General features: G+C 38.0%; 1 protein-coding gene across 2 annotated transcripts; it reads right to left on the bottom strand.

Annotated features, from left to right (window-relative positions):
- Positions 1 to 283: 283 nt before the first annotated feature.
- rabep1 (rabaptin, RAB GTPase binding effector protein 1) lies at positions 284 to 22,629 on the bottom strand. 2 transcript variants are annotated; one of them, XM_056745493.1, is made up of 18 exons: positions 22,486 to 22,629; positions 18,321 to 18,449; positions 13,962 to 14,165; positions 13,429 to 13,589; positions 12,216 to 12,335; positions 11,201 to 11,336; positions 10,836 to 11,014; positions 10,251 to 10,361; positions 9,507 to 9,965; positions 7,712 to 7,816; positions 7,376 to 7,492; positions 6,896 to 6,994; positions 6,260 to 6,400; positions 5,516 to 5,705; positions 3,849 to 3,904; positions 3,537 to 3,635; positions 2,629 to 2,745; positions 284 to 2,443 (listed from the first exon to the last, which is right to left on the bottom strand). In XM_056745493.1, the coding sequence occupies exons 1-18, from the start codon at positions 22,529 to 22,531 to the stop codon at positions 2,342 to 2,344; spliced, it is 2,571 nt and encodes an 856-aa protein (XP_056601471.1). In that variant the 5' UTR covers positions 22,532 to 22,629; the 3' UTR covers positions 284 to 2,341. The 2 variants fall into 2 exon arrangements, with proteins under 2 accessions (XP_056601471.1, XP_056601472.1); XM_056745494.1 differs by lacking the exon at positions 18,321 to 18,449.
- Positions 22,630 to 23,535: the final 906 nt, after the last annotated feature.

Raw genomic sequence — 23,535 nt, 5'->3', positions numbered from 1 at the left:
TTCATTGAGTTACTTACCCAATAGAAGGTTTATTAGAAAGAGAAAAAATACAGTATGTTAAAAAACAACAGTATCTTTTATAAATCAGAATGTTTGTGCTGATACTGTAAATCATAGCATGTATGCTATTTTGAAAATGTTCTTAGTGAAACAAAGTAAAATAAAGAATTATGTTTTGTTTGAGAGTTTGGTTAAGGGGACTGGTTAGACCATGAAATAGTCTGTGTTAACTGAACCTGGAACTCTCCTGGAAAGGTCAATTTAACTGGCCTATTACAAGAACTCGTTTCGATTTGTTTTATTATAGAGATATATACAGTGATATGTACACAGTAAAGTATATAAATCGCAAGGGCTTCTGCAATGCAACACATCATGCGAATAGAAATATAACTGTTGTAAATGTGATGAAGCATTTGAACGATCACATCACAGACCCATCTGAAAAGACTGAGTGGAGAAAAGTCTTTATAGCGTAATTTCATTAGTGCCCGCTAGACTTGAAAAAGTTGCTACAAATGTTATGATAACTGTTGGTAACCAAAAACATTGGTACAAACCGTGGAGACATTTCTTAAAATATCTTTTTTTGTGTTCCACAGAAGAAAGTGTTATGCAGGTTTTGAATGATATCAGGGTGAATAAAGGACGAACATTTTTAGGTGAACTATCCCTTTAAATCAGATGAAGTTCAAAGGTCATACAATGACAAACTTTGACAAAGTCTAACTCAAAAAAGGAGGTCGCTACAAGGAACAACATAAAAATCTAGTCAAATTTCAATCGCTATTAAAATATTTCTTGAGAATTAGTTTTTGTGTTAAAAGTGGAACTTTCCTCTAATCATTTTATAATTTTGAAAAATATTTTCACAAGAAGGCTTATCCTTACATCTAAATTTCATATGGGTGGTTTCAATACACACCCCAATAAAATAAATATTTCAGCATAGGTACACAACCTAAAAAAAATCACATGCCACTTCGATCAGACAATTATTGTAAGAAACTAAATACGTGATGTTTATTCTTATTTCTGAATATAGAGCGCACACAATACGTTTCAGATTTCTTGTAGTTTGGTTAGGTTGCCATTTGTTATCTCTAAGCAGAAGATTATCCAACACAACAAACCCTGTTTCTAAGTTTTTCCATATGTTCAATATGATTTTACCAGTACAAATGTTGCTTTAAGTACGCGAATCAACAAGAGGATTAACTTTGGTTCTGCAGATCATTTTAAGTTCAGGGACCACTTACTGTAGTACACAAAAATCAACATCTTTCAAGATGTACTTTAGCCACACAGGACATCCCAACGGTTGTTGTAAATAATAACCATAGTGTGTTTTCATTAGTCTACTGTTAGGTGTCTATCATTATGCAGATATGAGACTGAAAAGAAAAAAACTTCCAAAACAGTCAGTATAAATGGAATCGCTATATGTAAATCAAATGTACATCTGAATTACACCAGGTACTAAATAGCAGACATCTGTGAATGTAATCAGATTAAACAACAGATGAAGCTGTATGATGTATGAGATATCCGTAACAAAAAACAAGCAAAAATACCCGTCGGTTACAACCCGAGTAGCAGTAACTTCAGGCAATATCTCAAGAAGGGTCTCAGATTTATGTAGAAGAAAAACAGGTCACACAATACAGCCCAATGAAATGATTGGCTGACAAGGAGAAAGACGTCTGTCAGGGGCGAGTCAAGGGGGAGAGTCACAGTCTCGTGTATTAATTTATCTAATGCAATATACACATATAATCTGTATACACGTATGTACAAAACACATCAGGTGTGAACTTCCTTCATATGTCACTGATTCTGGCTCGGAAGATGGAAAGAGAAGCGGGAGAGAAAAGTAAGAAGAACAGAGGGGAGAACTTTGGCAGAATCAGTTAAATGAAATAGTCAAGGTAGATAATTATCATTGACTCGATTTCATTAAAAAACAGCAGTTCCTTTCTAGATCCACAGTGGAAACTGCAACAAGACACAAATCCGTCTAAAACCCGTCTTGACTTCAGACATCAGTTTTTTATCTTGCTCCTTGCAAATGTATTTACACGCTTTACAATATTTCAATAGCAGTAGCAGGTGTCAGTAGTGATGGCTCTCTCAGGACGTTTCCCGCACCATTCATTTTACCTTTTGACTTTAAATTATTGTTCTTTTAACCCACAGCTCATTTCAGACCCCCCTGGGCCTAGATATGTCTCGCCAGGAAGGGCACAGAGATGAAATTGGGTCAGAGCTGGGACAGAGGGGGAGTACGTATGTGAGCGTGTGTTTATATGAGCGCTGGAGTCATGAGGAGGAAGTGACATCATCATGTCTCAGGAAGCTGGCTGATGTCTGTAAAGTTAGTGTCGTTGAGGATGGCCCGGATGCGCTGTAATGAGTCCGCCTGTCGGATCCGTTCCAACTGGACCTAAAGGAGAAGAGCACAGCATTGAATTTAAAGATGTGACTACAGCGCTATCGGATCAAAACTGGAACATCATTATACTAAATTATGCTAATAAACTAGCTTATTTTGCCTAATTAAAACAAGTGCATATCAGTGCGAAATGTGAATCCAGCTGCAGGCCGGTAACTTAAACGAAGAGCTCTTACCTGAAGAGTCTGGGACAGCTTGACAAAGTCTCTCTGGACCTGCTCGCTGACATCCAGCTCAGTCTGAAGTCTTTGAGACTTGTCTTTCTCTTCAAACACTTGATTCTCCAAAGCACTCTGCAACACACATTCTGTTCATTTAATTTCACCATGAAGATCTCAAAATGTTTATAATCATTAACATAAAGTTTAAGAAGATCAGTTTCTCCGTTTCATTATATTCAAATCCAACACTGCAGCTGTTTGTCTTCCAAGCAGTAGCAGTGTTAACCACTATGCAAACCACGCAAATGCATAGGGCCCCGCAAGCTTGGGGGCCCCTAGTGGTCACAAGCAGTTAAATCATTTGATGATTGCTTTTGACTCTTTTTTTATAAGTGGAATGTGAGCTCACAATAATCTAGAAAGGAAGCAATGAAATCTTGAGGGTTCTTTAATAAAATTAATTGATATAACATTTACTTGATTTGTGTTCATGCTATTTAGTTTAAATAATTATTTATAACTAAAATCATATTTGATTTTAAATGATAAAAATTTGCCCAGATACACATTCATGAAGCAAAACACAAAACAAAGAATGTTTATTCTTATACCAAACTGTCAACAATTTTGTCTGCTATTATGCGCTTCAAAGTCGAAAAAATCCAGGTTATACATGTCTCTCCAATTAAATGTACTCAATATTACTGTTGTGCAATTCAACAAAAAAAATTTTTAGCCCCGGGAATTGACTTTGCTTAGGGCCCCCAAAAGGATAAACATGCCCCTGCTTCCAAGCAAATCATGCTTATCAGATCAACTGATAGAATCACATGCACAGGAAGCGTTGGGTAAGATATGATTTCTATGAGTAAGATCAGCACGTGGGATGAAATGAAAAAAAGAGGTCACATGAGGTTTCAGACCTTGGTGCTGCGGGTTTCTTTCAACTGTTCCTCCAGACTGTTCTTCAGGGCCTGTACGCTTTCCAATGTCTGGCTCTTTTCTGTCAAACTGCTCTCCAGCTGTTCCAAAGAGCAAAGAGTCAGTCAACACGTATTGACACAATGATATATACTATAGCTCAAATACAACAGTTTAGTACATTTTTGTTTATTTCAGTTATTCATTAGGATTAGTGGATTTGCAGTGGTTCTCAAACTGGGGGCCCCTACGGTGGATACAGGGGGCACAGATTTTGTGGCATTATATGAAATATAGAAATGTTTAATAAATACCTGCTCCTTTTCACTCTTCACTCGCTCCAGTTCGGTTTTAAGGCTGGAAAAAGATGCTACAGGACGAAGAGAGAACAATAAAACACAGTATCACATGCTGTCACAGTTGTAAGATTAGTCAGACATGTACTCAATGCATGTCAATAATTTATTAAACAATGTGTTAGTGGTGACTGAACAACACTGAAAAGAAAATGCCACGACTTCACAATGAACAAAGCGTGACAGAATAAATGGTTGGGTGTGCATTTCACAAGCCGATAACAGCACCTCATGGCTTACTGAGCAGTAACCCTAAAGTGACAGACATTATTAACGGTCCTGTTATATCACAATACATATAAAACAGGGCAGTGCAGTTTAACACGTTCCTATTCTACTCGTAAAGAAAACAACACATTCAAAATAAAATTGTATCAAGGTTAAACCCGTGTAAAAAATTAGTACACAGCTTAATGAAGTAGTAGACAATGACATGGATGTGATAAGTATAATGGCACACGGTGCAGATGGGTTTAGGGTGCGAGTAACTGGTGGTGTCACTACATACAGACATAACCTAGACAAACAATAATGTCAGGCAGGGATTCATACCTTCCAGGATGTCTGAACACAAGTCACCAATGCAGGGAGAAGTGGAAGGAAAAGAGACAGGTCAACGCAGGTCAAGAGACTATTACTCAAAGGGGAAGTTTGAATTTAGTTCAATTCTGCCAAATGACAAAAGGTTTCCATTTCATAGCCTAAATGTGCAAATATTTTTGCTGCTAGGCGCCACTTTTAAACATCCTATCTATCAGCTAGGTGACCAAAATCACAGTGAGTAATAATATATTAATATAATATAACATATAAAAATTGTATAAGTACTGTAACTATTTAAAGTTTCTATTTGGCACTTGATAGATGCAAACAAAAAGATAAGATTGTACAAAAAGTAAATTGTAATACGATTTAATAAAGTTCAGAACAAAAAAAGCTTCTCACTAGTTATCAGCACATCAACTCAACTGAACTACTATTACCATTATTACTCCGACAGCAAGAACAAGTTTACCTACAGTTGCTTGGAAATCGTAAACAACCCAAATTTACACAATGTTCTCACCAGACTCAGGTAACATATTGAAATGCGTTAGTAAATAGCTCCTACTATGAACCAACAAACGACTTACTCTGAAAGCGTCATGGTCTAAAAAAATGAGCTTCTCTGGGTTACACATCTTTACGAATACTCACTATAACACCCGTAGATCAACCCAACGAGTTACCTGTGCCATTGCTTCCCTCTGGAAATGATCAGTTTTTGAGTATAATAACAGTTAATAATTTGTTACATTGATATAGCGCTCTTCTGGACACTCAAAACGTGTCATACTGTCCCCATCACTATACTGGGGCATTAGGACCCACACAGACCACAGGGTGAGCACCCCCTGCTGGCCTCACTAACACCTCTTTCAGCAGCAACCTAGCTTTCCAAGCAGTTATCCCATCCAGGTACTGACCAGAATCAGCCCTGCTTAGCTCCAGTGGCCAACCAGCCTTGGATTACAGGGTGATATGGCTGCTGGTGGTTAACATGTTTAAAGAGATCTTCCTCTTTTGTAAATAAACAAAACACAAACACACACTTTAAGCATGAATTTGAACGTGTCCACACTCACCAATCTCCTCTTTACATCCCTCTATCTCCATCTGCAGCGTGTCCTCCAGGTTCTCCTTCAGACACTGTTCTGCCTGGATTTGTTCTTTTAAGAACAGAATTTCTGCTTTCAGTTTCTCCTCCAAGTGCTCTGCAGCCGTGCGGGCGGCGATGATGTCCTCCCTGTAATGCATCACCAGCTGCTGCAGCTCCTGGGTGGATTTAAAAAAAAAAAAAGATTCAGATGAGCTGCATTCTAATTCACTGTAATATATCTAAATAAAGAGACACCTGTCAACATGCATTTGCTAAATTTTATAGTACTGCACCAAGTTGCTGATTTCTTGGAAACCATAACCATCCCAAAGCAGGGTCTCCATACTTTCGATGACTTTAAACCACTTGGCTTACATTTGTAAAAACCGGCATTTATAAATTACTGCTATATTTAAGGTCAAAATTCAGCATTCAAAACAAATTTGCATTCACTCATGTCCCTCATCTCATTTTAAACCGTTATAACTCTTATTTTCTGTGAAACACAAGAGAAGATATCTTGAAGAATGTTGGTAACCAAACAACATCGGCCCCTAATGACTTCCATTGTATGGACACACAACCACTGAGACATTCCTCAAAATACCTTCTTTTCTGTCACAGAATTCAAAGCCACATTCAAGTTTTAAATGTCATGATGCTGAATAAACGATGAATACTGCCTTTTAAAGATGATGACATAATACATATGAGGTTGATGCTGCTGTACCTGTACAGTGGTGGGCATTTGAAAGTCCTCTTGTTGTTGTAGTGTCAGGTGAAGTCTGTGTTTACCCTGAAGACTATCATTATCTCTCTGCAGTCTGTTCAACTCTTCTGTTACCTGCTCTCTGGACTGCAGCAAGATAGCCTGCACAAACAAACACGCATCACTTAACCGAATAAGCCTACTGTGAACCCTAAATGCATATTATCCAAGTAAATCTGACAAATGTCCAATAAAAGGGCAATGGTCACATATTTAAAGAGACAATGGTGAAATTGTCTGAGCATTCCACAGGTTACATACTCCTTTTCAGGTTCAATTACTCAAGGGATAATATCAAACCAATATCGACATTATCTCAGTGGAACTTAAAGGGCTAATATGTCGCAAATACATGTTTTTTTGTGTGACATAAGTTGCCCATGCATTTATTAGACACGTAAAATTGAAAAGATTCAAGTGGCCCTGCACAATGTGTCATGCATTATGACTTCTTTACAATGTTAAACGTGCTGTCTTCTCATGCTTAACATGGTCAACTTGTCAAAAAACGAGTTGGGCGTATTATGTAGTATTTCTGAAAAAATACTCTTACTGAAAGTCATCAAGTAGAGATTGTTTGTAGTGTATATGTCTTACCATCTGTTCCTGGGTGTTCCTCTTGGCCTGACTGAAGGTCTGCTGAAGAGCGCCGACTACAGATTCAGACTCCTGAACTTTCTGCATCAACTCTGAGATCTGGAAGCCAGACAAAATGAATATTATGGAATATATTTGACTTGGAAAAGCACAGACATTCAAAGCAGGCTGTGCATACTTAACATTTATACAAACTCTGGAGAGCATCTTTGGCATCATAAGCACATTCTTAAACTATGATCTTAATAGACGGTAGAAAAATGTGATGTATTGTAAGACTGTTCTGGGCCAAAACCAACATTTCATGCATCATCCTTAAAGAAATTAGGATATTCAAGTTGTTTTTAAAACATACTTTACAAACAATCCCACTGATATATTTTAAGATATGTCAGTGCAGGTTGTTTTTAATCCAAGACACATTTAAATTGGTATGAGACTAGGCCTAAACCCAGTCCTGGAAACCTTCCCATAGTGTACCTTGGCAGCAGTCTCCTCATTGGCCTGTTTGACAGAGTCTTCTAACTCCTGCTTCTCATTCATCGTCCTCTCCAAATGATCATTTGCCTGCCGTAACATCGCCTGAAGCTTCTTTACCTACAGGTATCAAAAGAAAATGGACAGTTGATCAGATTTATATCACAGGTATTGGGGCAGTCCTATTCCATATTTTGAACTATTATGTGCAAAAATGTTTTATTCCTTGACTTCAGGGTAAAATATGATACATGAGATTTACCCTATAGGTCTGAGTGAATGCTTTCTATTATATGGGTCTTGTACTGTTATTCTTTCAGTGGAATAAAGAATACAAACCTGATCTCGAGTCTCGGCCTCTTGTCCCTGAATGACCTGCAGCTGTTTCTCATAATTGGAGCACATATCACATCTCCGGCCCAGCTTCCTTCCTGCATTCTTCAGCTGGGACAAAACCACAGAGAAAGTTTAAGAATGAAGTGCATGTGAGAAATTCCCCCACTACTGATCCAAATGGCAAGATATCCATCAGACTTCAAGGCTGCATTCATAAAATGAAACGCAAGAGTGTACTGTACATCACACAGGACGTACTGCATGCCGCTTTGTTTGTAAACTTGTATATGAAACAGTATGCAAATATAATATTTTAAAGGGCAGTTGTTCCATGACCTCATGACATCACCTTTAATTGAGCGAGTGTATGGAAATGTATGGAAAATATTTATTTTAGCAATTTTAACATATTTTTGTGTAAACATTTTTACTGATTTAAAAGCATTTATTACAACATTATTAATAATTGCACATACAGTATCTCACAGAAGTGAGTAAACCCCTCACATTTTTGTAAATGTTTTATGACATCTTTTTATTTGACAACGCTGAAGAAATTAAACTTATACTTACCACAATAAAAAGTAGTGAGTGTACAGCTTGTATAACAGTGTACATTTGCTAACCCCTCAAAATGACTCAACACACAGCCATTAAATGTCTAAACCGCTGGCAACAAAAGTGAGTACACAAGTGAAAAGGTCCAAATTGGGCCCATTTAGCCGTTTTCGATCCCCGGTGTCATGTGATCTCACTCTCTCATACTGGTCACTGATGAGACCAAGATAAGGTTCAGATGGTATCAAGTGTGTGTGGCGGCAACCAGGTAAGGAGTACAAAGACAGGTGTGTCTTGCCTACAGTCAAGCATGGTGGTGGGAGTGTCATGGTCTGGGGCTGCATGAGTGCTGCCGGCACTGGGGAGCTACACTTCTTTGAGAGAACCATGAATGCCAACATGTACTGTGACATACTGAAGCAGAGCATGATCGCCTCCCTTTGGAGACTGGGCCGCAGGGCAGTTAACTTATTCCCCGCCAGCCTTTAAAAAATATGTTGCCAGCCTACGCCAGCGTTTTTTAACATCTTCACCCAAAGTTTCTGTGAAGAATATATGGATAAACTATATGTCCAATGAAAGAATAGAGTCTCAGCTTTTAAACAAAAGAAACCGTATTCTTCTATCTTCATTTCTTCATTTCTTATCACTCCATAGATGTGGGTAGATTTCTTCAACAATGCATCACTTTGATTTAAAAGCAAATTAACACTCTTTGTCAAAGATTCCTTCCAGATTACACTCAGAACAATCTTTAAAACAGCTAAAACATATATGTTCTAGGTTCTGGGATCCTGTACTTTTTCCCAAAGGTGTGTAATAGGTCCACCTGCTGTACACCAGTACAAACACTGATTGCCGTAATAACTCGTCTTTGGCGGGGAATCGTTCTTTTAAAAATGACGAGATAACTCGTCAATGGCGGCGAAAGAGTTAAGAGGGTTAAGGCAGTGCTCGAATGTAATGATAGCCATACAAAATATTGGCAATTTGGGCCCAATTTGGACAATTTCACTTAGGGGTGTACTCACTTTTGTTGTCGAGTTATTTTGAAGGGACAGCAAATTGACACTATTATACAAGCTTAACACTCACTACTTTACATTGTAGCAAAGTGTCATTTCTTCAGTGTTGTCACATGAAAAGATATAATAAAATATTTAAACAAATTTAAGGGGTGTACTCACTGTATACTAGAATAAACATTCAGAATAAAAAAGATTCAAAGCATCAATCTTACCTCTTGCTGCAGAAGTCTCCACCCGCTCTCGCTGACCAATCGGTATCCAGACGGAGGCAAATAAGCCATATCGGCTGTATGAGAGATGCTGGACAACAGTGACGCGGTCTCCTCCTGCTCTGGAGTCATGGCCTTAATGGCCTTCTCTTGGTCTTTGGTGAGGAGAAACTGTCCCGGCTGAAGGGAGGATATGGAGGAGGTTTCCATGCTGTCAAAGCCCCCACAGTCTGCCCCCACTAGAGGACCAAAGTCCGACTCATCCAACTGGCTGGCTGACTTGGCCTTGTTGTTTTGTCCACCCAGCCCGTGAGGCTGTAGTGTCCCTCCTGAAGAACCCAGGCTGTCTGTGGACTGAACCCTCCGAAGACCGTCCTTATAAGGGTCTGAGCCGTCTGGACGGCCCGGAGTGTCTGCGTCCAGTGAGTGCAAAGAACTGTGAATGCTCTGGCTGAGGTGAGACTGCAGTCAAAGAAAGAAGTATAAGTCCTGTATACTTGAATGAAAGAGAGTAGATATTTCTGAAATCACTCGCAAACGTGACATCAAGTGAACAATAAATTGGGTTGATTTAATTTAAAATTGCACAAAAAAAACACTTATTCCAAGTTACTCCTCCCCCTCTTTAGAAGGCGGAATTCCTTTGCTAAAGTGGCTCTAATGAGCACTTCACCTTCCATCATTCATCTCAGTCTAATGGTTTTCAAGTTTTGGTGTTATTCTAGTATCGGTGAGCGACATTGTTACCTCTTCTATAGAGAATCCGAGCAGAGAATCTTCCACTGCCTCTGCATGTTCTGTCACTTCATCCTCACTTGCCTCTTTAGCTTGACTCATTCTCTCTTTCTCATCCTCCTCCTGTACAGATATAAACAATGAGCAGATTATATACAGTAAATGTTATTAAATTGCGTTTTTCCGACTGAAAATAGTCCTTAACTCATTAGAACCTAAACACATTCTGGTCTGTGTTTGTTTATCGGTCTGGCTAGTGGCTAATAATCTTTTATTCGATTTATAGTTTAATTGATTTATATAAATATGAATTTATAGGAACATTTGTATAGTAATTGTATCAATTTAATAATTTGTTACCAAATAACTTGTTATCAAAAATAATCTACAGGGACTCCATTCTTTGCAGTTGTGTATCGGAAGATAAATTTGGGCCACAAAAGCGTGCATGCGCAGTAACATTTGTTTGTCTATAAATCACACCAAATTGACCACATAACACATTTGTTTTATATTTTATATAATACAATGTTAAGTTTTTAAACGTTTAGCCCGTGACATACATGAGTTTTATAGTAACCAAATCATTGAACACACCTGGTCCCTCTTCTTCATCTCCTCCACCTGCCGCAGCTGCTCGGAGGACAGCACGTTCTCGATGCGTTGCATGTCTTGCATCAGCAGCCGCTGTGACTCCAGGAACTGATCGTTGGCCCGTTGCCAAGTGTGTTTCAGCTGATTGTGCTGTTGCCGCTCCATCTCCAATAAATAAACCACTAAAAGACAGCCATACAGTTTAAATCAACCTTATACTGGGATGCAAAGCTCTTTGAACTGGTATATGAGACAACAAGCATGACACTCGCCAAAACCAGATGAAAATGATGTAATATGGATAAAATGTTTCATGAATTTCCAGAAAGCACTCAAAATGTTTGTAAAACCACAACATGGTCGCATACCTTCATGGAGTTCCTTTCGAAGTTTCTCTGCGTCCTCTTGAAGGACAGTTTTTTGTGTGTTAAGGACCGCGACGTACATCTCCAAGTCTGTGCGGCATGATTTCTCAGCTTCCAGGACATGATTGAGCTCCTTCCCCTGAGAAAAATCACACACTGTTCACACGTGGGTTACAAGCACTGAGATATTATATTTAAATAAAGCTGAGTTCAATGTAGTACAACTCTAGTAGTGATGTAGTGCATCTTTCTAGTTTAACTCTTTCCCCACAACTGATGAGTTATCTCATCACTTAAAAAAAAAGTTCCCCGCCAAAGACAAGTTATTACGGCAATCTGTTTGTACTGTTGCACAGCATGGCGCTGTTACACACCTTTGGAAAATGTACAGTATCTCTGAACCTAAAATGTATATATTTTATATGTTTTTAATGATTGTTCTTAGTGTAATCTGGGTGTAGACTTTGAGCAAAAAATGTTAATTATCTCATCTGTTTAATCAAAGTGATGCATTTTTTAAGAAACCTACCCACATCTAAGGGGTGATAAAAAAATAACAAATGATATAATTTGATATATTGTTAGCCATCACAATTTAGTGAAAATGTTAAAAAACACTGGCGCTGTCTGGCAACTTTTTTTTTTAATGGCTTGCAGGGAAAGAATTAATTCAACACATTTAAGAAGTAAAAGCACCCATAAACACGGGCATTAACGCAACCTTTACGTTTTTTAGTAAAATTGTCAACCTCATGCCCAACCTTTCAACTTTATGGCAAACAGGCTACACCACTCTTCATACTTTTTTTTACAATACTCGGATTTAATCATGTGCATACAGTTAAGCACATGACCTCACAGTCATGAGTGTAAGATCATACTTTGACCAGGTGTGAATTTGCCTGTTCATGCTAACCAAATGAAAGGAAAGAAGTCAAACAGAAATGTCACATCAAGTGAAACGTTGAAAAATAAAACCATCTGATTCTCAGTTCCTTTTTTTTTTGAGGTGTTTCACCTTTACTGCCTCCAGTTCTTTCACCCGATCCACCGAGCTTGTCAGTTTGGCCTTAAGAGCTGCAATCTCGCTCTCCAATGGCATCACCACTGAGCGCAGCTTCTCCGCGTCCTCCTGAGCCTAGATTGACATAAACCCAAACTTAACTTAGAGACAAATCAAACATAATATACAAACATTCTGAGGCTTCTTTCAGAGAACATGGCTTTCAAACACTTCTTTCATAGTTCGTAGGACTATAATAAAAGGCTCTCTGTGTTTGAAGGGGTTGTGGAAATACTATTTTCAGAGTATGTACAATTAAAACATTTTTGAATATTTCTGAACACCTTCTGAATACCTTCATTTCAAATGTGAGAATTTTAGAGAAAGTCTTAAAGCTACAGTAACAAAAATGGTAATTGTTAAATTTGAATGGAAAATAATCAAACTGAACTACCGCTGGTTTTAGTACATAAAACTTTCAGATCATGAAAATTACATTTCATGTAGTGTGTCATGTTTCTGTGTTAGCAAGTAAGCAGCCTGCTCAAGTCGTCCCTATTCTTGTTTTGCTAGGACTGCCCATGAAAACTTCACTCTTCTCCCCCAAACACTGTAGCTCGTGAGCCTCAGTCGCGGTAGACCAATCACATCTGACTAGGTTAGCGGAAAGGAGGGGATTAGACAGATGAATCGTGGAACGAATCATTCAAGAGTCAGTCAAGAAGTAAGGTAAGAATAACTGCCAATTACTGTGAAATAATAGTGATTACATGTCCATAAACTTGTTGTTGGACACTCCATAAACCAAAGTAGGACCTTAATACCTAGTTATGTGCTCTTTAAGAGTCACAGCTAACTGTTAAAAACTCTCTCTGCCTCCTGACACTTGTTATTTTAATCGGTTTCACTGACCAAGTAACAAACAAAATTAAATAAATTAAAGATAAATTTCAAGTGGTAGCATCATTTTTTTAAACATTCGGATAAATATCTCAAAATCGTTGTCGTGCCGTTATAAATCATTTTTTTACTCTTACAGTTGTAAATCTGGGTAAAACAAGGAGACCCTTTTGAACACGATATATGTACTTGCCCAATAACTGAGTTCCGTTTATTTTGATCCAAAAACAGTAATGGAACTTAAAAAACTGACACGGCATTTGAATCCAAATCAGATATAAACTCAAAAGGCTAAAGAATGAGATAAAGAAAAGAATCAGGATTGGACCTTTTTCATCTCATTCTCTAAATTCTCCTCCTCCTGTCCCTGAGAGAGACGGCGGCGCAGCTCGGCCACCTCACGCTCCATCGCCTCACGATACTGAGCCCACTGAGAGCGCTCCTGCTCAAGTTTCTGCTGGAACTGCAGTTTGAAGTCACATTCTGCATCTGAACGAACACACAAGGATAAAGTTTCAGATTTCAAAATTTCACATATAAAATACAACAATCTGCTAATCTGTTTTAATCCGGCTAATCTCATAAATTGATATGGAAACTGCATCCATTCGCAGAAAACAATCATCCCAGACATTAATTCAATTATATAAATCCTTTTCCTATGCTTTTCATCTTTTTTTATATATTTGATAACTTAATAACATGTCCACCTAGTGATGAAAGCATGTAGTTACCTTTAACTCATTTACCCTGTTAAAATCCCCAATGGAAATCTGTCAGAGCTAATTGCTGACTAAAAGTAAAACCGATCCCAAGCAGGCCTTCTCATAACACATCAAGCATGTGGAGAAATGTGTCTACCTTTCATAATAGCCTGAAGTGAGGCCACCTCCTCCTGCCACTGCTGTCGGACCTGGTCGATGGCTTCTTGCTTTGTGCTCTCAGATAGGGTGGCCACAGCTCTAATGTTCTCCATCTCAGCCAGAGCATTATCCAACTGGGCCTGAACCCTGCTCAGCTCGGCCTGGGCCTTCTCCATTATAGCAGCTTGCCTCTTTAGCTCATCTGAAAGAGTTTTTGGAAGCAAGCAAAAATATTGGTGTGAATGAATTGAATTGATTCCTTCTCTCTTAACACTCATTCTCAGGCGTCCAGCATCATGTGATTTGAATGTTAACACGGATTTGTGTTTTGCTACGTTAGCTTGCCTGTAGCTCAGTGGTAAGAGCATTGCATTTACAACGTGGGTTCGATCCCAGGGGATAGCACATACCCAAGTATAAATGTATAGGTTAATGCAATGTGAGTCGCTTTGGATAAAAGCGTCTGCCAAATGCATAAATGTAAATGTCATGTACTATACAGCAATGTAGAGCAGATTTTTCATTTATGTCCATTTAGGGTCGGATCTCATGAGATGGATGTACCTGATGTAAACAGATCTTGACTTTGTCATTATAAAATACATTAAGAATTATCTTTAGAAACCACAAACCCCAATTCCAATGAAGTTTGGGCATTGTGTAAAATGTAAATAAAATTAGAGTTGCAAATTCTTTTTGATCCATCTTTAATTGAATGCACCACAATGACAAGAAATGTAATATTCAAAATGATAAACTTTATTGTTTTTTGCAAATATTCACTCATTTTGAATTTGATGCCTGCAACACGTTCCAAAAGAGCTGGGACGGGGCAACAAAAGATTGGGAAAGTTGAGGTTTGCTCAAAAAACACCTGTTTGGAACATTCCATAGGTGAACGAGTTTATTAGAAACAGTGATTGGGTATAAAAGGAGTATCCTATAAGGCTCAGTCATTCACAAGCAAGGATGGGGCGTGGTTCACCACTTTGTGAACAACTGTGTGAGCACATACTCCAATAGTTTAAAGGGGTCACATGGCGTGAATGTATGTTTTTCTGTGTCTTTTGTGTGTTGTAAGTTGCCCATGCATGTATTAGACACATAAAGTTGCAACAAATAAAGTGTTGGAACAAAAGATGGATTCTATCTAAAAGCTAATGCCCACTCTGACCTGCTGGAAATGTGTAACCACACCCCCACAAGTCTACGTCAGTTCGTGGTATGATTTCACTAAGACCCCCAAATGTATACGCATGTATGGTGGGCGTACCACCTGATGTTCCAAATATGTTAAGAGGCTATATATATATTTCCGTCTCAAGCTTGCAGTATTCGACCAATCACTACGCACTGGTTAACTGGCCAATCATAGCACAGCACACCACACCAAGTGTTTCAGAGAGGTGGGGCAAAGAGAATATACACACATGCACGGTATGTGGGAAATACGTTTTTTAACCTTAAAATCATATATACACTTTGCATTACATCTAAAACAAACGATAATATTGGTTTTAGCCTTGTTATATGACCCCTTTTAAGAACAACGCTACTCAACGTGCAATTGTAAGGAATTTAGGTATTTCTTCATCTACAGTCCATTTTAATATCATCAAAAGATTCAGAGAATCTGAAACAATCTATGCATGTAAGCGACAAGGGCGTAAACCAACGCCGAACGTCCTTGATCTTCGATTGTTCAGGCGCCACTTCACTAAAAACAGACATCATTCTGTAAAAGATATCACCCCGTGGGCTCAGGAACACTTCGGAAAACCATTGTCAGTTAACACAGTTTGTCGCAGCATCTACAAAACTATACCATGCAAAGCGTAACCCATACATCAACAGCAACCAGAAACGCCACTGTCGTCTCTGGGCCCGAGCTCATCTAAGATGGACTGATGCATGTGGCAAAGTGCACTATGTCTGAGGAGTCCACATTTCAAATTGTTTTGGGAAATCATGGACATCGTGTCCTCCGGGCTAAAGAGGAAAAGGACCATCCAGATTGTTATCAGCACAAAGTTACAAAAGCCAGCATCTGTCATGGTATAGGGGTGTGTTAGTGCCCGCGGCATGGGTCACTATCACATCTGAGAAGGTAATATTAATGCAGAAAGTTACATACAAGTTTTGGAGCAAAATGTGCTGCAATCCAAGCAACATCTTTTTCAGGGACGTCCCTGCTTATTTCAACAAGACAACGCCAAGTCACATTCTGCACATGTTACAGCAGCGTGTCTTTGTAGGAAAAGACTGCGGGTACTAGACGGGCCTGCCTGCAGTCCAGACCTGTCTCCCAAATGTGTGGTGCATTATGAAGCACAAGATAGGAGGACAAAGCAGACCCTGGACTGTTGAGCAACTGAAGTCATACATCAAGCAAGAATGAAAAGAAGAATGCTTCAACAATAAGTGTCCTCAATTCCCAAACGCATATTAAGTGTTGTTAAAAGGAAATGTGACATAACACAGTGTAACAACGTGTTGCAGGCATCAAATTCAAAATTAGTGAATTTGCAAAAAAAATCTAATTTGTAAGTTTGAATATTAAATGTCTTATCTTTGTGGTGCATTAAATTAAAAATGGGTCACAAAGAATTTGCAAGTCACTGTATTCTGCTTTATTTTACACAATGTCCCAACTTCAATGGAATTGGGGTTTGAATAATGGCTGCTGATCAGTTTGTTTGTTGTTCAGTTTCTTCTATCTGCATTCTGCAGCCTTTTACACATTTATTGGATGTGTTAAATTTCTGTTAAAAGGGTGACGACAACTGGTTTGAGAATCTGAGAATTTGTTTACTCTTTAAAACCACATAGAATAACAATATACCAGGAATACGCTACTCGTCTTGAAAAACAGTGGGTCTGATATTTCTTTAAAGGAAGATTTCAGAATCAATACAACTTCAATACAGCTAAATGATCATCATGTGTGGCAGCATGTATTTGAAGAAATATTAAATGAAACATGTTTGAAATACAAGTACAAGTATAGTTTTTAAGGAAAATAGTTCACTAAAAGAAATGTATTAGGTTTGAATTTCAACAAATCCAGATAATAGAGTTCAAAATGAAGTCTTTGGGCCCTATTTTAACGATCTGAGACGCAAGTGTCAAAGCGCGAAGCGCAAGTAACTTTGTGGGCGGGTCTCGGCGCTGTTGCTATTTTCCCAGCGGGATAAATGGCTCTTGCGCCCGGCGCAAATCTAAAATGGGTTGGTCTAAAGTAGTTTCATTATTCATAGGTGTGGTTTGGGCGTAACGTGAAATAAACCAATCAGAGCGTCATCCAACATTCCCTTTAAAAGCAGGTGCGCAAGTTCCATTATGGATTGCTATTATTATGGCGTATTTACCAGGCGCACGTTAAACTTAACTGGTAAGTTGAAGACTAATGGTTTTAATGTACTTACATTATGGTAAAGGTGATTTCACAGTTTTTTTTTTCAGTCTTTCAGTTTTTTCAGTTTTTCAGTCGATTTTTTTTCCTGGTTCTTGACGGACAAACCAATTTGTCAGATGTCCTTATATACATATATGTCTTGCCACTATTGGGCAAACAGGTCTGATCCTTAATTACTACAATTTGCCTGAATAATTTGTAAGCTAGATTTACGCCTATTTTTTCACATCTTCGTGGCACACCACAATGATTTCCGTCATCTCATGTGTTAATATTTTTTTAACAATTTATGATTTGCAAAAATAACTGTTGCATCTGTGTAGATAACATGAGCAAAGTGTATGCGCGTTGTGCACGCTATACATTATGGTCAAGCATGCGCCCTTAAAATAGCATAATGAACAACGCGCAACGCGCCACTGACTTTAGACTAGTTTTTTTCTTGTCAGTGGCGCAATTGTTTAATGGAACAGCAAAATAGCACCAGGGATTGTTTGCGCCGGAACACGCCTCCTTTTTTGCGCTGAACCGCCCAGGGAGCGCAAGTTCATTCACTAGTTTAGCGACGTGCTTCTGTGGAGGGAAAAGCGCGCTTTGCGCGGGTGCAAAATAGTAATGACACATGCGTCGGTGTACAAAGTCAATTGCGCTGGGTGCAAGATAGGGCCCTATGACATCTTTAGACAGTTTATAGTGAATATGATGAAAAACACCTGCGGTTGCTCTATGTTAAATGAACCGACTTGATACCATCTGAGTGGAAGTAACTGACTTGCAAAACTAAACTAAAACTAAAGGAGGGTAATGCATTGTTTAATGCAAATGTCACTTATTTCGAAATATTGTACGCAATGCAATAAAAATGTGACATTTCAAATGTGACTGAAATATCTAAAAGTTTTTTAGTGTCTTTGTAGCATATGGAACAGAGTTCAAAGTCACCTTCTTTAGACAGATAGAGTTCCTTAAACTTGGCTCGTTTCTGGTTGAACTCTATCTCCAGCTGTTGTTTGAGCTTCAGGAAGTCGGCTCTTTCTTGCTCTTGCTCTGCCGCTGACTGCTGTATAACCCCTGCCAGAACATCACAGCACAGATCAACATCAATCATTCACCCCATAACAAACTAGAGCACTCCACATCTTTACGCATGGGGAAAACATGCATAAATGTTGATTTGACTCTTGATGGAATATTTTCAACAACAAACAACTGACCAGGCTGAAATACTTGTCCATTTTAAAGCCATTGGCCAGCAACCAATCAGTTCATTCTCACCAGTGTCACTAGTACCAAACTCCAGTGTAGGTTATTGATGTTACTGTAAGGCTTTTTGATTTGAATTTATTCAATAAATATCAAAATTTTGACCTCCGAGTCTGTATACACATGCTTAATGATCCTACAGGTGATGTGGATACATATTCAGCCTGATTATGCCAGCTGACTAAATCATTTACTTAATACTTCTCTTACACAAATAAATGCTTATTCCTGTTATGACATAATGTAGAGACAGGGCTCTAGACTGAAACCGCATGGTCGCATTTTGGAGCGATTTTTTTGAGCCGTTGCAACTAGTTTATCTTAATGCTGCAACTGCCAATCTGATCATCTATATTTATAATTTTTGCGCGTTATTAATGTAATGTACATACATGTTATATTGGGCATGCGGCGCATCCGGTCCCTTCAATTCATATCCCCTCCTTCAGCCATTCGCTTACCTATCACTGCCCCCACCCCCCAAAGACGTAATATGCGTGGGTGTATGAGATGCATTTAGTGCTATGTTCATCAAACAACAAAGGACGGGCCCAAAACATTTACTGATTTTTAAGGAATTGTGTTTATAATACGAGCTGTTAAGATAAAGAAAAAATTTGTTGTCAAAAATGTGCTCCAAAATAAATATTTATACTTTTTGTTGAAATAGTGTTTATGTATAATCAATAAAATCAATAACAATAATCTTCATATCAAAAACAATAATTTTTCATTTGCAACTGATTAAACATATTAAAACATATTTGGATGTAATTTAAGTGCTTCTTTTTTCTTGCATTAACCCAGGATTCTGGTGATATGGCTGCCACCAAATAGTCGACTAAACGTTAGTCGATGTGAAGGAGGCTTGGTCGAATATGTTTTCATTGGTCGGTTAGTTGTGAAAATATAATAAAAAGTGACCTCACGCAGTCAGTATGCGTGTTAAAACTTCACGTGCTGCACAGCTTGTTCAGTGTATGACATCGATTGAAAAAATGCGAGATTAACGTGAACAGTGCCTATGTTAATAAATATGAAGAGACAACATTTGGTGCTACGCAATGATGACTGCCTGACCACAAAAGCACCAGCATTCATACACAAGCTGAAGTCTCAAACCCACGTTTTAAGAGCTTGTCATTCCTTGACACTGACAAATGAGAAGATGCATACTTAACTCCACGGAGGCGGTTCTGGCAGAAAGATTATCTACAGAAGCTGCGCGATATAGGATCATGACAGCATTAGTGCTACAGTACAGAGGAGGGTGAGCCAGCTCGCACCAAAAAAAAAAACAGGCCGAGATATACATGCTGATGGCCATTTATAAGGAGGAGCATGCAGAAGAGAAGAATTAAAATAAAGATGTACTTGACAGACAAAACAAAGGTTGAAGACGATATCCAAAGCTCGCTAAAGCAGCTAAGCGCTTGTACTGTGTCCACCCCACATCCACACCATCAGAGTTAATTTCTCCTTTTTGCTATCTGTTTATATTTGTATTTATTCAATTTGATATAATATAGAGGTTGTATTTATTCTGTTTGGAAACTTCAGACTGATTTTTCTTTTCGTTGTTTCTGGTCAAGACTCATCCGTCGGCCTTATATGGCAGTTTTTGGCACTCTTCTTGAATGTTTCCATTAGATTTGTATTTGATTTGTTTAAATTATTTGCTCCACATTTTGTTTAAAATAAATATTTGTTCTAAACCATCTAAGCACAGAACTTATAGGCTTTTTGTTTGTTTGCGTAGAATAACTTATTTGTTTGTTGTTTGCTGCGTTTATTTGTTTGTTCGTTTTCGTTAATTTCCTTCTTCAATATTATTTTTCAGTCAAGTGTTTTTGCTATTTATTTATTTTGTTTGGCTTGCTTTGCACAAAGTTGTTTATGCCTTGTCCATAGGCCTGTTTTTTTCTTTTATTATTTACTTTATTTGTACTTTTACTCTTTTTCTACTTAATATTTTATTTTATACTAATATTTTAAAGAGTCGCCATTTGCTGTATGTTTATTTATTTGTTTTTTATTAATTCCCTTTAAAAAAGAAAAAATAAATCTGTATACTTTATCAAAAGGGGTGTTTTATGTTTATGGTTATTTTGTTGGCAAGTTCATTTGTCATGTAACTGAGGTTATTGTTTGTATTTTTGTTGAACAGGCAGTCTCCTTGCTGTTTTTCCAATACATGATAATTATAACTTTTGTCGGTGTAGCTGCGGCTAATTTATGTGTCCGCTGTAGTGCTTCATTTATATGTCAAACGCTTTATTATTATGATTTAGCATTTATCTGTAATATGGAAGTTTTGCAATACATTTTTTCTCAGCTGGTAAACTTAGATGATTTTCTTCCTTGTATATATATATATGCAAGTAATTATGTTCGTATCATAAATGTGCGATCATTCGACTAATTGCTGAAATGAAGGGCTACTAGTCGAATAGTTAAATCTTTAGTCGGGGGCAGCCCTATCTGGCGCTACCAAATTAAGGGCTGGTGTCACCGATAACACATCCAACAACTTGTCCAATAACATGAGTTATAACTTGAAATGTTAGTCTAGGGCCCTGAGAGAGGCCTTATTTAAAAACAGAAAAGTTGAAACCACATCCGAGTACTTGCAGTATCTGACTCATGTATCTCAAAGCTGCATTTTACATATTAGTTCTAGAATATATGTATTGACACAAATGCAAAAATGCATGTCTTTGCCAGTGCTTCCAGAAATGACAACACCCAAAGCAACCCTGAGCCTTCAGGGACTAAAGATGGTGTTCTCTAAAGCCTGCTCAAAAAATGCAGCTCAACGGGATGAAAGAAGCGTCACATCATGCGCAAAAACTTCCATGAAGCCTTAAAACCTCACACCCTTTGAATCACATATATCTAATATTAAATAATCCATGTGATTGGGGCAAGGTGCATATTTCCAAGGTCATTAAAACTAGAAAAACACAAAAGAGATGCGTATATTAAATCCGAATTAACATGGGGTCACAAGACTATACTTATTATTCAAGCAAAAATGTTATTCCTATTATGTTAAAAGCTCTTCATCCAAAAAAGACTATTATGAGAAGACAAATTTACAATCTAGTGCTAGGTTGGAGGAAAGATACACAATTAGATGCCACGATGGCATGGTACTGAATGAACACTTAGCTGCATATGTCATTGTACAAGTACAATACAATTATTTAGTCATCAATGTGTCTACAGAGAACTCCAAGGTAGGTCAAATAACACCATAGTATTGTCAAAACAAACATATTACTGTCTAAAAAAATATGGTGATTTTCAGTGTTGTGTGATACTCTTGTGTGTGACATGGCCAATGTCAAAATCAATATGTGCTAACACATTCCATTAATGAACGTAATATAAATACCAGCAGATGTGTTAATACCATTATGCAAACACAAACCTCTAGCTCCCCTTTTGGAGCTTAAAACACTATATTGAAAGGCTTTCACAAACACACAGAAAAACACTCCGTTTCAAAAGCAACGCTGACAGATTCTGTGTAACTGGTTGTAACGTTAAGTGTCAGTCCAGATGATCCTACTGTGTGCAACATCATCACATTGACCCTTTGAATACATGCATGTCAAGATCAACACAACCAGGATTATGTAAGAAGGAGTATGACAGAGATCAAGCATTGAAATGCTGAATGCGAGTCTTTGGTAAACAGAAGACACCTGGACGTGCATCTGTCAGTACTGTCAACCGGGTGATGTTTTCTGGCTAATCCGTGGACGCACAGGCCGCAGGCCTACAACGAGCACACCGACATCAACACAATTACCTCCGCACGGGACAGAGAGCACCTTACCGTCATGTTGCGGTTGCCGGGTGGATCCCGAGACCTGCTCGGCCATGGTTTCCCGGGACTGAGTTTACAAAAGCAGCTCTCTGAAGGAAAGCAAGGAGCGCCCAGGAGAAGAGTCTACTACCGAGTGAGCAACGTCATTGTAGAAATAACACACACTGCGCATGCGTGTGCAGAATGGGCGGGACTGACTTCTGTGACTGTCAGTTCATGAATAATCAACGAATGTAAAAATAAGTATTGAACGTACTGAAACGTACGCATTATACCTGACATGAATTCATTCATTTATTATGTTTAAATGTAAAGTTGATGTTTCTATGTTGTCAAATACATAAAATTTCATCATAGTTTGGAGTGTCATGTTAACAACCGCATAAATACAAAATTAAATAGACCAGTAAACCATGACTGAACAACATGATATCTGGCCATTTATTTATTTTATAGCTAGTACTTGATGTATGTCTTGTGTATAATTGTTTTGTATTGTTTTTAATGTTATTCATTGTGAATAAACAACACTTACAATCAGTAAATAAATGAATAAATCATGAATTTTTAATTTTACAGAAAGATAACATATCCACTAAGTCATGATAAAACCAAGTGAAGCTTGTCTTTAAGACGAGAGACAAATAAATGCAGAAGTACTCTTCCTGTTCTACACAATCTCTCTCTCTCTCTCTGTCTTTCTCCTTGTCTCTCTCTCTCTGTATTAAGTTAAACTCATCACACCACACAGACCACAGAAACAAAAAACTATCAATAGACTTTTGAGTCACACAAACCTTAGTCTTATGTGGAAGAAGGACTGGCGGGTGGGGTGAGAGGCTGGAATTTTTCTTAAGTTTATTTAATAATGCTTAAAACTAGCCAGATGTGTTTGACACCTCTGTAATTGAAGCATTTATAGAATATGTGGCACGCGTATTAAGATCTAGTATACTCAGGAATCAGGTAATTCAACATTTCTTTACATAATTTCATCTGCACAACATTTTCTGCGGTTTAATTAGGAACCTAAATTATTATGAAATATACTTAAAGTAG

Source organism: Triplophysa dalaica, chromosome 4, assembly GCF_015846415.1.
Source record: "Triplophysa dalaica isolate WHDGS20190420 chromosome 4, ASM1584641v1, whole genome shotgun sequence".
Lineage (NCBI taxonomy): Eukaryota > Metazoa > Chordata > Actinopteri > Cypriniformes > Nemacheilidae > Triplophysa > Triplophysa dalaica.
This window is presented reverse-complemented; position numbering and strand designations above follow the sequence as displayed.